Below are 12427 nucleotides of genomic sequence, written 5' to 3'. Positions count from 1 at the left end.
GCCGAGCCGAGCCGGTCTTTGGCTTGCCGAGCTCGGCTCGACTCAAAATACTTGAGCTCGAGCTTTTTTTTTATTCTTTATTCAAACTTGACTCGATAAGCTAAACTCTCAACTCGAGCTTGTTTGTGGAGTTTGAGTCGAGTCGAGCCAAGCTCGAGCTCGAGCTCGAATTGTTTATGTTTCTATTTTTTGAATAAGACTTAATAATTAATGGGTCCCCTCCAGACCTGTCTGCTGGTCCGAGTGCCCCTCCCGAGAATGCTGTTAAATAAAATAAATAAAAAAATAAAATATCTAATATTGAATTTATACAACTAACAAGTAAAACCTCTATTGAATTATAAAATTTTAAAAAATTTATAAATAATTAATATCTAACTAGTTGATATTTATCTAAAATAACAATATATTATATGCCTACATATATTATTAATACATACACTTAATATAATAACATATATCTATTTTATATATGGTTCTCACATACTAGTATATGAAATTATTAAATTTTATTGATTAATTATTATACAAATTATAAAATATACTTATGAAGTATATTCACTATATGGACATAAGTAATTAGATTGCATATTATATATTTAATTATAAAAATGGTATGCTTATATTATTAACTAATACATATATATATATATATGTATATATACATAGGTGTATGTATATAATTATCAATATATGAATAAGTTTTAATTGAGTCGAGCTAACGAGTCGACTCGAATATAAATGAGCGGGCCTTAACGAGTCTTAGCTGAGTCGAGTCGAATTTTGTCGATATGTGTCATTTACAAATCGAGCAGGTATCTACTTTCACGAACAAGCTCTTTTTTTTCACGAGTCAAGTTAGATTCGAGTTTAACCTAGCGAGTACCAAGCGGACTATTGAACAAACTGGTTCATTTACAGCTCTAGAGAGAGAGTTGGAGGGAAATGATCAACTAGTTAGAGTTGGCCTCTGCCCCAACTCGTGGTTCTTCTTATATGAATTTTATCAAAATGCACCATACAACTGTTTACAACAATTAACACTTCCATCAACAAAACGACATTATTCCTCACACAGCCACTAACTCAAATGACATTGTATCCCTTATACAGTCCTTATACAATCTACTAACTAATACAATAGTAACCCAAAATAACTACATATCAGCGAATCCTTAACTAAAAAAAACTGCCACATCTTCCTTCTTCTTTCCATTTCATTTCTGCTCCTGCGTGATCATGACATACTCCTCCCCTTCAAAGCACCTTGCCCACAAGGTGAGGAAATTTCTCCCTTAACTACCAATATAATTCCCACGTAGCATCCTCCATTCCAACTCCTTGCTACTGCACCAGCACTTCCACCACTGCTCTATTATTAACCCTCTTACTTTTGCACTATAAAATGGCTATAGGCTCAGGTGACAACTCTCCCTACAAATCGACTAAAGGTAATGTAGAGAGATGTGAAATATTCTGCCCCAACTTCCTCTTTAAACAAGACATATGAAATACAAGATGGGTTAAAGTGTGCTGAGGCAAAGCAAGCCTATAAGCAACCTGTCCAACCTTTTGAGTAATCTGAAATGGCCCAAAAAACTTGAGTATAAGTGCTTAGAATGTGGAGGGAGTATTAGTGAGTCTAGAAGGCATGACAAGGAACTCATAATGTCCCTCATGTGTTCTGAAAGATGTCTTATGTATATCCTCTGTCTTCATTTGAATCTGGTGGTAACCTGATCTCAGGATCCAGTTTGAAAAATATAGTGGATCCAAACAATTCATCTAACAACTCATCCACAACTGGGATGTGATATTTGTCTTTGGTAGTAGTTTCGTTCAAGACTCTATAATTTATACACATTCTCCACAACCTATCTGATTTTCTTACTATCAAAACTGGTGAAGAAAATGGAGACTAATTAGGTCTAATTACATCAGATTTCAACAAATTAGCAACTATATTATTTATAAATAGCAATGAGTTAAGATGGTGGAGTAAATTTTATAAAGCCCACCTAAGATGAGTTTAGATATATTTATAGGAAGTTGAAAAAATTTGTAGGTCATGCGTGTAAAAATGTGTTGAATTGAAAAAGATTGTGAGTCCTACGTAAAAAAAAATTTTGAGTTGAAATAAATTTAATGATTTAAGAATTGAGTATTTAAATATTAAACATAACTTAAAATTAAATTGATCTAAATTCAATCTAAATTTCTAACAAAACCTTAGTCTACACTTTTGCTCGCTCCCTGGAGTGCGAGGACTTATTGTTTGACTTATTCAAAAAAACGATTATCGACTCAAACTTCATGTCCGTGCAGATTACTCTACAAAAAAAAATAAATAAATAAATAAAATAAGAAGAAAAGTCATGCAGATTAAAACTGTAAGTCATATGGTCTAACATTAAACAAATTAATTTTTTATATAAATTTTAAATTTATCTTACTTTTTGTGTTGGCGAGGAGAAAATTTTGGGTGCCGCCTAGAACCGAGAAGATTCATCCATCTACCGATAGGGACACAAATTCTATCCAAAAAAAATAATGGAAATTGGAATGTCCTGTTTTCCAAACCAGCAAGAAAACGTAGCATTTTCTCTATTTAAGGACTATTCATTCCTTGTGATTGTCCTACCCTAACTCCAACAGCTTAGCATTTTCTCCATTTCCTCTTCACACAAGCATATTATTTCACGCTTTGAACTTCTCATAACGTCAAGCTTTCCCTGTCTCCCCCTAGGACTATAGGCACGCCGTCTCTGTCTACCACTCTACCCAACCTAGGCGGAGAGTGAAAGCAAGGAAAAACCAAAGGTACAGTTGTTTCATTTCTCTGAGTAGTTCGTGTTTTATGATTGCGAGTAGTTTCATCCATTATTAGGGTTTGTTATCTTATTCTGGGCATGCTTATGTGGGTCTTTTAGGGCTTCTTAATGTCTGCGAATTCTGCCCATATCGACCTGAACTCGGACGTTCTTCCGTTTGACCTGGAAAACATGGCTCATGGTGTAACCGATTCTGAACCTGTAACCCTAACTGAGACTTTCAAGGGTCATGATCAGGTCCAGGGTTCTCCAAAGGAGCGAATGGTGGATGAAGTTGGGAATTTTAGTGCAGCCAAGGGGTTGGAGATTGGTGGGTCTGATGGGAATGCGGTGCTTGAGCCTGTGATTGATGGATTGGAAAAGGAGGTTTTAAAGAGAGTAACCCATTTTGCAGACGGCGCGAATGTTGCAGAAGCGGAGACAGGAATGGTAGATAGAGGCGTTAATTTAAATGACGGCGATGTTTCACTGGGGCTGGCGAAGGAGGATGTCAATGCCTCGGATTGTATGCAGGAAGGAATAGAGCCTCAGGTCGAATCTGTGAGCAAAATACCAGCTGAAATTCCAGGTATGGAAGCAAAAGTAGCTGATATTAACGAGACTTTCTGTGATGAAAATTCTAGTGTGTGTCCGACGCACGTTTCTGAGGCTTTAACTTCTGAGGGATCAGAAAACCGGACCATGAATATAGATGCAATGATAGAGACCAATAAGAATCAAACCGCAAGCACTCGTGTTCCGGAAGCTGGGGTTGTCCAGAATAATGGAGAAGATTCTAATATTTTCAATCTTGTTGTAGATTTGAATACATATACGATAACAGACGGGAATGTTTCAAGTGATGTGAATGTCAAATCTGCTGCCTCAAAACCAGAATTTCATGTCTCTGATCTAGTATGGGGCAAAGTTCGGAGTCATCCCTGGTGGCCTGGGCAGATTTTTGATCCTTCGGATTCATCAGAAAACGCAACGAAGTACTCTAAAAAAGGAAGTTACCTGATAGCATATTTTGGGGATCAAACATTTGCTTGGAATGAAGCTTCTTGGATAAAACCCTTTGGTCCACAATTCTCGCAAATGGAGAAGCAGAGCACTAAGGAAGAATTCCGATATGCTATTGACTGTGCTTTGGAAGAGGTTTCCAGACGGGTAGAGTTTGGGCTGGCCTGTTCCTGCATATCAAAAGAAGCATATGCCAAACTCAACACCCAGATAATAGTTAATGCTGGAATCAGGGAAGAATCAAGTAGAAGAGATGGTGGGATAGATATTTGAATGCCACTTCTTTAAAACCCGTGGAACTTCTCGAGTTCATGAAAACAACAGCTCAATTGCCATATGGTGGAGGTGACAGACTGGAATTTGTAATGTCACAGGCCCAATTGTCAGCCTTCTATCGCTGGAAGGGTTATTCAGAGCTTCCCAAGTTCAATATGCTTGGTACATTGTTTGGGAGTGAGGAGGACAATCAACTGCTTGGGGTGAAAAAGAATCACGCAGAATTCAATGTGAATGATGTTCCGGATATGGAGAATGACAATTCAATATCCTCAGGAAATGGAAAGTCAGAGACTCAAGTTAGCTCTTCCCGTAAGCGTAAGCACACTTCTGGAGATTCTTTGCTCCCCAACCAAAAAGAGAGAAGCTTGCTGGATTTGCTTGTTGAGAAGGGCTTGCGTACGCCAAATGGAGGAAACAAAACAGGCAAGGAAGGTGTAGGTAAGTTGATTTCACAATCTTCTAGTCAGAAACGAAAGGCGGTTTGTGCATTGTCGGATGATTCATCTATGAAACGTGGGAAAAGCCATCTATCAACAGGAGTTGTCGATGCGCCCGCACGGACCAAGCAAACTTTTAGAGTTGGAGATAGCATTCGTCGGGCTGCTAGCCAAATGAATGGGTCAAGTCCAATACTCAAGTATGGAGATGGAATGTCTCAAGAGGCCAGGGTTGAGAATAAAAGCATACAGAAACCGAGCACGGAGTTATCTTCTCCTGATGAGATGATGTCCCAGCTCTGCTTGGCTGCCAGAGATCCCATGAAAGGATACAGCTTTATAGTTTCTATGGTCGGATTCTTCTCAGAATTCAGGAATTTTGTTAGCCTGGATGATCCTAGCTTAGAGGAGCATGAACAGTCTTTGAAACAAGTTTTTGGTGGTAAGACTAGAAAGAAATCAACCAAAACTGGAAGAAAGTCAACTATGCCAGGAATCACTGAAGCTTCTGGGACAGACGTTTTGAGCGACTCTTACTGGAGTGACAGGATTGTCCAAAGCATTCCTGAAGAGCAGTCATCATTTGAGAATCAGCCCGACAGTCCAAGTGGAAAGGGTTTTCCCACTGTCGAACCACAAAGGCCAAATCTTGATCATACGCAGAAGAGTTCTGATAAAAATCTTGAATCCGAAGCAGGGATGACGGTAGGACACCACTTGGAGGAGGAAAGTTGTGAGCAAGATTTCCCACCCACAGCTCTCATTCTGAACTTCACGGACTTGGATTCTGTTCCTTCAGAAGCAAGTCTCACTAAGATATTTAGCCAGTTTGGGACTTTGATTGAATGTCAGACTGAAGTTCTGAAGAAGAGTAGACGTGCCAAGGTGGTTTTTAAGAAACGCGATGATGCAGAAACGGCTTTTAGCAGCGCTGGGAAATACAGTATTTTTGGACCTTCGCTTGTCAGTTACCGCCTCAAGTATATTATGCCCTCTAACTCTAAAGCCTCTGCACCAACAAAGCGAGGTGGAAAAGTTACCGCGACATCGCTTTGAGGCAAATCTATAATGATGTTTTGAACGCTCTCTCCACTGGATGTTAAGTTCGGCTTTTAGGAATCTGTTTAGGATTGAGTTATGAACTTTACTATTTAGTGCTTTTATTTTGAGGCTCTCTCTCTCTCTCCATTACTATTAGTATGACACAGCAGGGGGCACATCTGCACACAAATGTGCATGTGCATCCACATAGCCACAAATCACATTAGACATCCAAAATCACTCTATTTTATCAATTGTCTTTCTATCCTACTGGATAAAAGATGTTTGAAAAAGTTTTTCATCTTATTCTATCTCATTTTCTTTCCAAACATCATTCAAATACAAATACTTTCAAATTAATCATTACAACTTTTTTAAACTTTTAGATAAAAAATAAAAAACAATTTAATTTTTTCAAATTTTAAAATAAAAATAAAAAGTTATATTCTAACAATATTTTAATTTTATAATATTTTTTATTTAATTTTTTTTTCTCATTTTTTAAAATTGACTACGTTTAAATGTTGAATTGAGTTGTGAATAGTAATATTTTGTGGATAGATAAGTTAAAGTTATGGAAAGTTAAAAAATTAGTGGGTCTCATCAATGACTGGTTTAAGATGAGTTGAATTTGGTTCAACATCTAAACATAATAATTAACTTAAATTATTTTACTATTATTCATAAATCATCTTATTATTATTCATAAAATTTTCATCTCAACCCATTCTCCATCCTTACAAATCCAGTATTAAACATAAGAGTATTTTAATCAATTCAGGTTATGTCGATGAGGAAAACGATTAAAGTATTTCGTGTTTTATCTTAAAAAGGTACTGTCCATTTCATTTAATTAAATGAAGAGAATGGTTATAATGATATGGAGAAGTACTAAATGTATCGAAGTCATCGCTACTAGAACTCATGGGTAACTCAGAGTTGACATCTTCTCCATTGTTGTTGTCATCCATTGACAAAGTTCCCGTTGACACGATCATCACTATCTATTGTCTAAGTCCTTTGTGACTGGTGAAAAATATGTTACCAATTGCAGCAAAATAAAACATGTGAATATTGTGAAGAAAAACAAAGATGAGTTATCCTTATCTATAAATCCATGCACCCAAGTAAAACAATCAAATTAACATGGTCATAACAATTCTCTAGCTAGGATGAAAGCATGACGGTGGTTTATTGCGGTTGGGATGGGGCTGGTTTCACCAATGAAACGGTGGGTTTCGACAGAGAAGAAGGGGCGTGAACAGAGAGGAAGATAAATTCGAAATGGGATGAAAAAAAAAGAGGACGACGGGTCACTTACGACCACAATGCTTTTCAGTTTTCATTGTTTACTGTCAGATATTAATTGCATTAGTTGAAAACTCAGAGATGAGTGTGTATTGAGATTTTGAGCATTTGGATAGAGAGATTAGACCATCCGTACAGGCTAGATGAGATCTGGCTATCCAAACCGGCCAGAGTGACGCATATTCGATCGTCACTCTTGTTTGATTAGTGTGTGATGAAATGTGCATTAATCTTAAAATGCCCCATCACAACATTGGTTTGCGTGGCCATCAATATGTTACGAAATTTTAAATGGTAACCCTCAAAATTGTAGAGAGTTATTTAGATTAGAGGTGGACACATTTTGGGCATTATGCTCATTGTTGCGTGAAAACCAATTTTTGGAGGATTCTAGACGTGAGGTCAGTGTAGAGGAAGCACTAGCCATGTTTTGTGTTTTGATGGGATACAAGGGCAACGCATTGTAGGGGACATGTTTCAACATAGCAATGAAACCATTAATCACCATATGCAGGCAGTCATGAATGCGCTATGTGAGCTTGGAAGGCATATTATTAGGCCAACACACACAGGCGAAACCAATCCCTATATTGCGGCCAACACCCGAAATATGTCATGGTTTGAGGTGAGCTCGTAATTGAGTGGTTTGAGGCATTTTCATGTTATTGATTTGAATACGCATGAAACAAAGAAAGAAAAAAAATGGCATAATAACATTTTCTGGTGTTGCAACAATGTGTTGGTGCGAAAGACGAAACGATGATCAATGCGACCATACCAGGTGAAGTATGTGAGGCATTTCGAAATAGGCATGGCCAAATTGCCCAAAATGTGTTGTGTGTATGTGACTTTGATATGAAATACACATTTGTGTACACGGGATGGGAGGGTACCATTCATGCATTGACTTAGTCCGAAGCCTAATTTTCATGGCCTCCCAGGGGTAAACTTCCAACTATTGAATATTTTTATTTTAAAAATTTGTATTTAAAAAAAAATCACCTATTAGATTGTATTTTTACACTCTCTCTGCCTAAAATGTGTACAGGTTGTTACTATCTTGTTGATTTGGCATTTTCACTTTCTCTTGGATTTATGCCATTATACCCAAGGGAAAGGTATCATATGAGTGATTGGCATAGCCACCATGCATTCACAGGGTATAAGGATTATTTTAATTATCGACATTCATAACTCCGTAATATTATCAAGCGCACATTTGGTGTGATAAAAGAACGATTCAGAATTTTACGTTTAATGCCTGCATATTTAGTTGGAAGGCAAGGGCTCATCATTACATGTTGTATGCTGCATAATCTCATTAGAATGACAACACCTCACGACTAGTTGTTCATGAGCGTGGGTAGTTTGCAGATCCCCCATAACATGTCAATTGGGGTTGGTGACGAGGCATCATCATCTCGACAGGCAAACATGACAGCTAAATCAACCCATGCCATGAGTACAATTAGTGATGAGATTGCACTATCAATGTGGGCAACTAGGAGTAGCAATTGAACATATAATTTTAAAAAATTAATGTAATGGTGTTGGTTGTATTAAAATAAATTTTGTTTGTGGAATTAAATCTCAGTATGATTGCACTTTAAATGTAATTATTAATGACATAGAAGCATAGCAATTCGAATTAAAAATATTGGAGGAAAATCAATAAGTCCTTAGAATATTCAATTAGATTGTACTTTTTTATTACAATATTCAATTTTATTTGAATACGAAATTACTCCACAAATATTTCAATTTTCCTAATAGATAGAATAATCAATAACTCATAATTAGAATAATATATTTTCACAAAGAAATTGATATTTTTGTGAGTATTGAATAGTTCTGCATTTTGGGATTTTATTAAGAAATTCGAAACTAATAAATTGGGAAAAAAATCTACAACACTTTTAATACATATAATTATCTATTATAATAATCAAAATTATTCTAATTTATAATTAGAATAAAAAATCTCAAATTTCCTATATATAGAAAAATAAATATGTCATAATTAGAATGATATATTTTAACAATGAAATTTTATTTTTTGGGATTATAGAGTAAGGTGCAAAAGCATGTCTATTGTATCAGCTGTGCATTGAGGGGATCAAAACCGAGATACTTGCCAATGGAATTGCTAGCGTTTACACTAGTAAAGGCCGCACGCTGACTCAAGTCGTACTTTCAACTATACCCAATCAAAGTCCTAACAGAAGTGCCACTAAAAAAGGTCTTGCAGCGCTAAGACATGTTCGGTTCGGGCGCCTAGTGAGCTGGTCGATCGAGTTGACCAAGTTCGATATCAACTATGTGCCTTGAACGACGGTCAAGGGGCAAGCCCTAGTGGATTCGTCTTCGAGATGTCGAGACCCACTGATGAAGTGCCCCTCCCAACCCCCACCCACAAGGGGCAACTAGTGGCATGTATACATCGACGAATCGTCATGCCTGAAAGATGGAGGTGATGGGGTATATATAGTATCCGATGAGGGCAAGGAAACCTACCACTAGACGTAACGGATGTAAGAGTAAAGGCGAATTTTGAAGTAGTGGTAAACCAGGTCAAAGGGCAGTATGTAGCAAAGAGCAAAAAACTTCAACTCTACCTACAACAAGTATGGGAAGAGCCCGACTTGTTTCGGAGTCTCAACATCAAACAGATCTCCTGAAAAGACAACTTGAGGGCAGATCGACTAGCCATGGCCTCTTCGGGCATGAATGATGCTAAACTATCATGGGAGATGTTCATCATGGTGGTGGAGGTCCTGGTTGTGGGAGTCCTGATAGCAGAAGTAGGAAACGCTATACCCGAATGGGGCCGTGAGATAAGTCAGTTCTTGACCACTGGAGAGTTGCCAACTCAAAAGAATGAGCTGAGGAGAATGAAGAACAGGGTCACCCGGTGGACGAGAATCTGTACAAACGAGGTTTCTCCCCCCCCCCCCCCCCCTCAGGTGTATTTCCCCATAGGAAGCCTAGTGTGTCATCGCGGAGATACATGAAGGAGTTTGCAGAACCATTCGAGTGGAAGGACTTTGGAGGAACATGCGCTGAGAGCAAATTACTATTTTTCCCGAGCCCTTAAAGATGAAGAGAGATTCATACAAAGGTGCAAGATGTGCCGAGTACATGCGTCGGTCCCGCATTTGCCCGCCAGAGAAAATGACATCCATCAATTCCCCTTGGTCATTCATGCAATGAGGGTTCGACATCGTGGGGCCAATGCTGCTGGGAAAAGGTGATGCGAAGTTCTTCTTAGTGGCAGTGGATTATTTCACAAAGTGAGTAGAGGCAGAATTCTTCGCAACAATAACTACCACCAGCGTGACTAAGTTCCTATCGAAGGTCGTGGTGCGCCGATACGGCATACCCTAGGTCATCATCAAGGACAATGGAAAATAGTTTGATTCTGACAACTACAGAAGCTGGTGCGTCGAGCTAGGCATAATGGCCAAGTATTCATCTTGGGAACACCCACAGGCTAACGAGCAGGTGGAGGCGACCAACAAGACCCTAGTGGGAATCTTGAAGAAAAGGTTGGCGCCAAGAAGAGCTTTCTGGAGTTTTGTAGGCATACCACGGTGAAGTCCCCCACTGGACAGACCCTTTCGCATAGTGTATGGGAGTGAGGTGGTCATCCTGGTGAAGGTGGGAATGCCGACTTTTTGAGTTCAACATTTCGAAGAAAGAGTAAATGAAGAAGGCCTACATGTGAACTTGGACTTGGCAGAAGAAATGAGGGATGAAGCCGAGGTTAGAATGGCGGCTGGCAAAAGAAGAATAAAGCAGTACTTAAACTAAAGGGTCAGACATCGGTCATTCAGAGAAGAAAATCTGGTATTAAGGGAAATTGGTGTGACATCCCAGGAAGAAGGGAAGCTCGAGCCAAGGTGGAAAGGGTTGTATGTGATTACATCCTGTCGTAGACCCGGGACGTATTTGCTTAAAGACGCTGAGGGGAAGGAGTTGTCACGCCATAGAATGCGAAGCACCTCAAAAAATATTATGTATAATAATTGCGTGAAATGGGAGTATACCTCCTAGATTGATTTTTCCATGAAAGAATCTCTTTGTTTACATTTTACTAACATGTTACAAGATCCATACACAACAACACCCTTTGCTCGAACCTCCATAGTCAAAGGAGGCAATACTTCTTCTAAGTGTCCTAGTACCTCTCCACTTTTCAGATCCCACTTGGTTCCTCAAACCGATACTCCGCACTTGCACCTTGGTGACTAATCGCCACCAAGTGCTGTCAATTTTAGATCATGTCTGGTTCTTTAGGTCAACACTCCACTCTCAAACCCAGGCGGTCACAAGGGGAATACCTTCCCTAAGTGTCCCTGTCCCTCCTCACCGCCCAGCGTGGTCAATTTCAGATCCTGCTTGGTTCCTCAGGTTGATGCTCTGCGCTCAACCTCAGCGGACCTAGTTGGGAACACCTCTCCTAAGCATTCCAGTCCCTCTTCGCCACCCAGCATGATCAATTTCATATCTCACTTGGTTCTTTAGGTCGATGCTCCATGCTCGGCCCTAGCGACCAATCACCACCCAACGCGGCCAATTTCATATCCCACCTTATTCCTTAGGTTGATGCCCTCTGCTGGAGCCTCGATGAAAAAAAATGGAACACCTCTCCTAAGTGTCCCAATCCTTTCTCGCCACCCAACGCATTCGATTTTAGATCGCACCTGGCTCTTGAGTTTGATGTTCTGCTCTCGAACCTTGGCAACCAATCACCACTCAGCGCAATCGATCTCAAATCTCACCTAGTTCCTCAGGTCATGACAAAACAAGTTCACTCTAGCCTTAAAGTGAAGTTGGGAAAATGCGAACCAACAATTGCACATGTAAAGAACACAAAAAACTGTGTTTGTTATACGATCCGAGCATTACAGAGTACATAGCCCCAATATTGGGCGGAAAAAAAACGAGAGAAAGAGAGAGAGAAGAATAAGAAGAGCGCACAGTATGGGCGACAAGGAAGAATTTTATCACATACATTCACTAGCATTACAAAGTACAAGGTACAAGGTCACAACCCAAGGATGGGGGTTCGAAGGAGGAAAGGTGTCGGGCGTCAAGTCACAGCCCAAGGAGTTGAGGAATTGGAGCGAGGAGCTGTCAAGTCGCAAGGACCTCAGGTTGAGTTCTAGGAGGTTTCCCCTGGGATTCATAGGGATGAAACGCTGTATCTTCTCCAAGCCCTCTCGATAACTATGACCCTAGGACCTATAGTGAACCATCCTCGCCACCACCAGTTGTGGGAGATCCGCATCAGATTGCCCTATGAGGCAGCTAGCTCAGCCGTCAGGGAGACCACCCGCTCTTCGAAGCAACGATCTCGTTTTGGGCCAAACCCAACTAAAATCTTAGGGACATAAACTCCTCTGCCCGAGGCCCGATTTCTTCTCGATTCTGCCAAAGGAAGTGCGACCCAACCTCACCGTTGAGCCATTTCCACTCCTCTAATTCTTAAGAACGCTACTCCTCCAAGTTCCGAAAAGATTGTTCAAT

At 39.6% G+C, this 12427-nt stretch overlaps 1 protein-coding gene across 1 annotated transcript; it reads left to right on the top strand.

Moving 5' to 3' along the window:
- Nucleotides 1-2517: 2517 nt before the first annotated feature.
- Nucleotides 2518-5723, top strand: LOC121264964. Its single transcript, XM_041168376.1, is given in 3 exon segments — nucleotides 2518-2820; nucleotides 2931-4089; nucleotides 4092-5723. Coding segments are annotated over 2 exon segments (2664 nt in total). The 5' UTR covers nucleotides 2518-2820; nucleotides 2931-2939; the 3' UTR covers nucleotides 5606-5723.
- The last annotated feature ends 6704 nt before the right edge of the window (nucleotides 5724-12427 follow it).

Source organism: Juglans microcarpa x Juglans regia, chromosome 5D, assembly GCF_004785595.1.
Source record: "Juglans microcarpa x Juglans regia isolate MS1-56 chromosome 5D, Jm3101_v1.0, whole genome shotgun sequence".
Classification (NCBI taxonomy): Eukaryota; Viridiplantae; Streptophyta; class Magnoliopsida; order Fagales; family Juglandaceae; genus Juglans; species Juglans microcarpa x Juglans regia.
The sequence above is the reverse complement of the archived record's forward strand: the minus strand, read 5'-3'. Positions and strand labels throughout refer to the sequence as shown.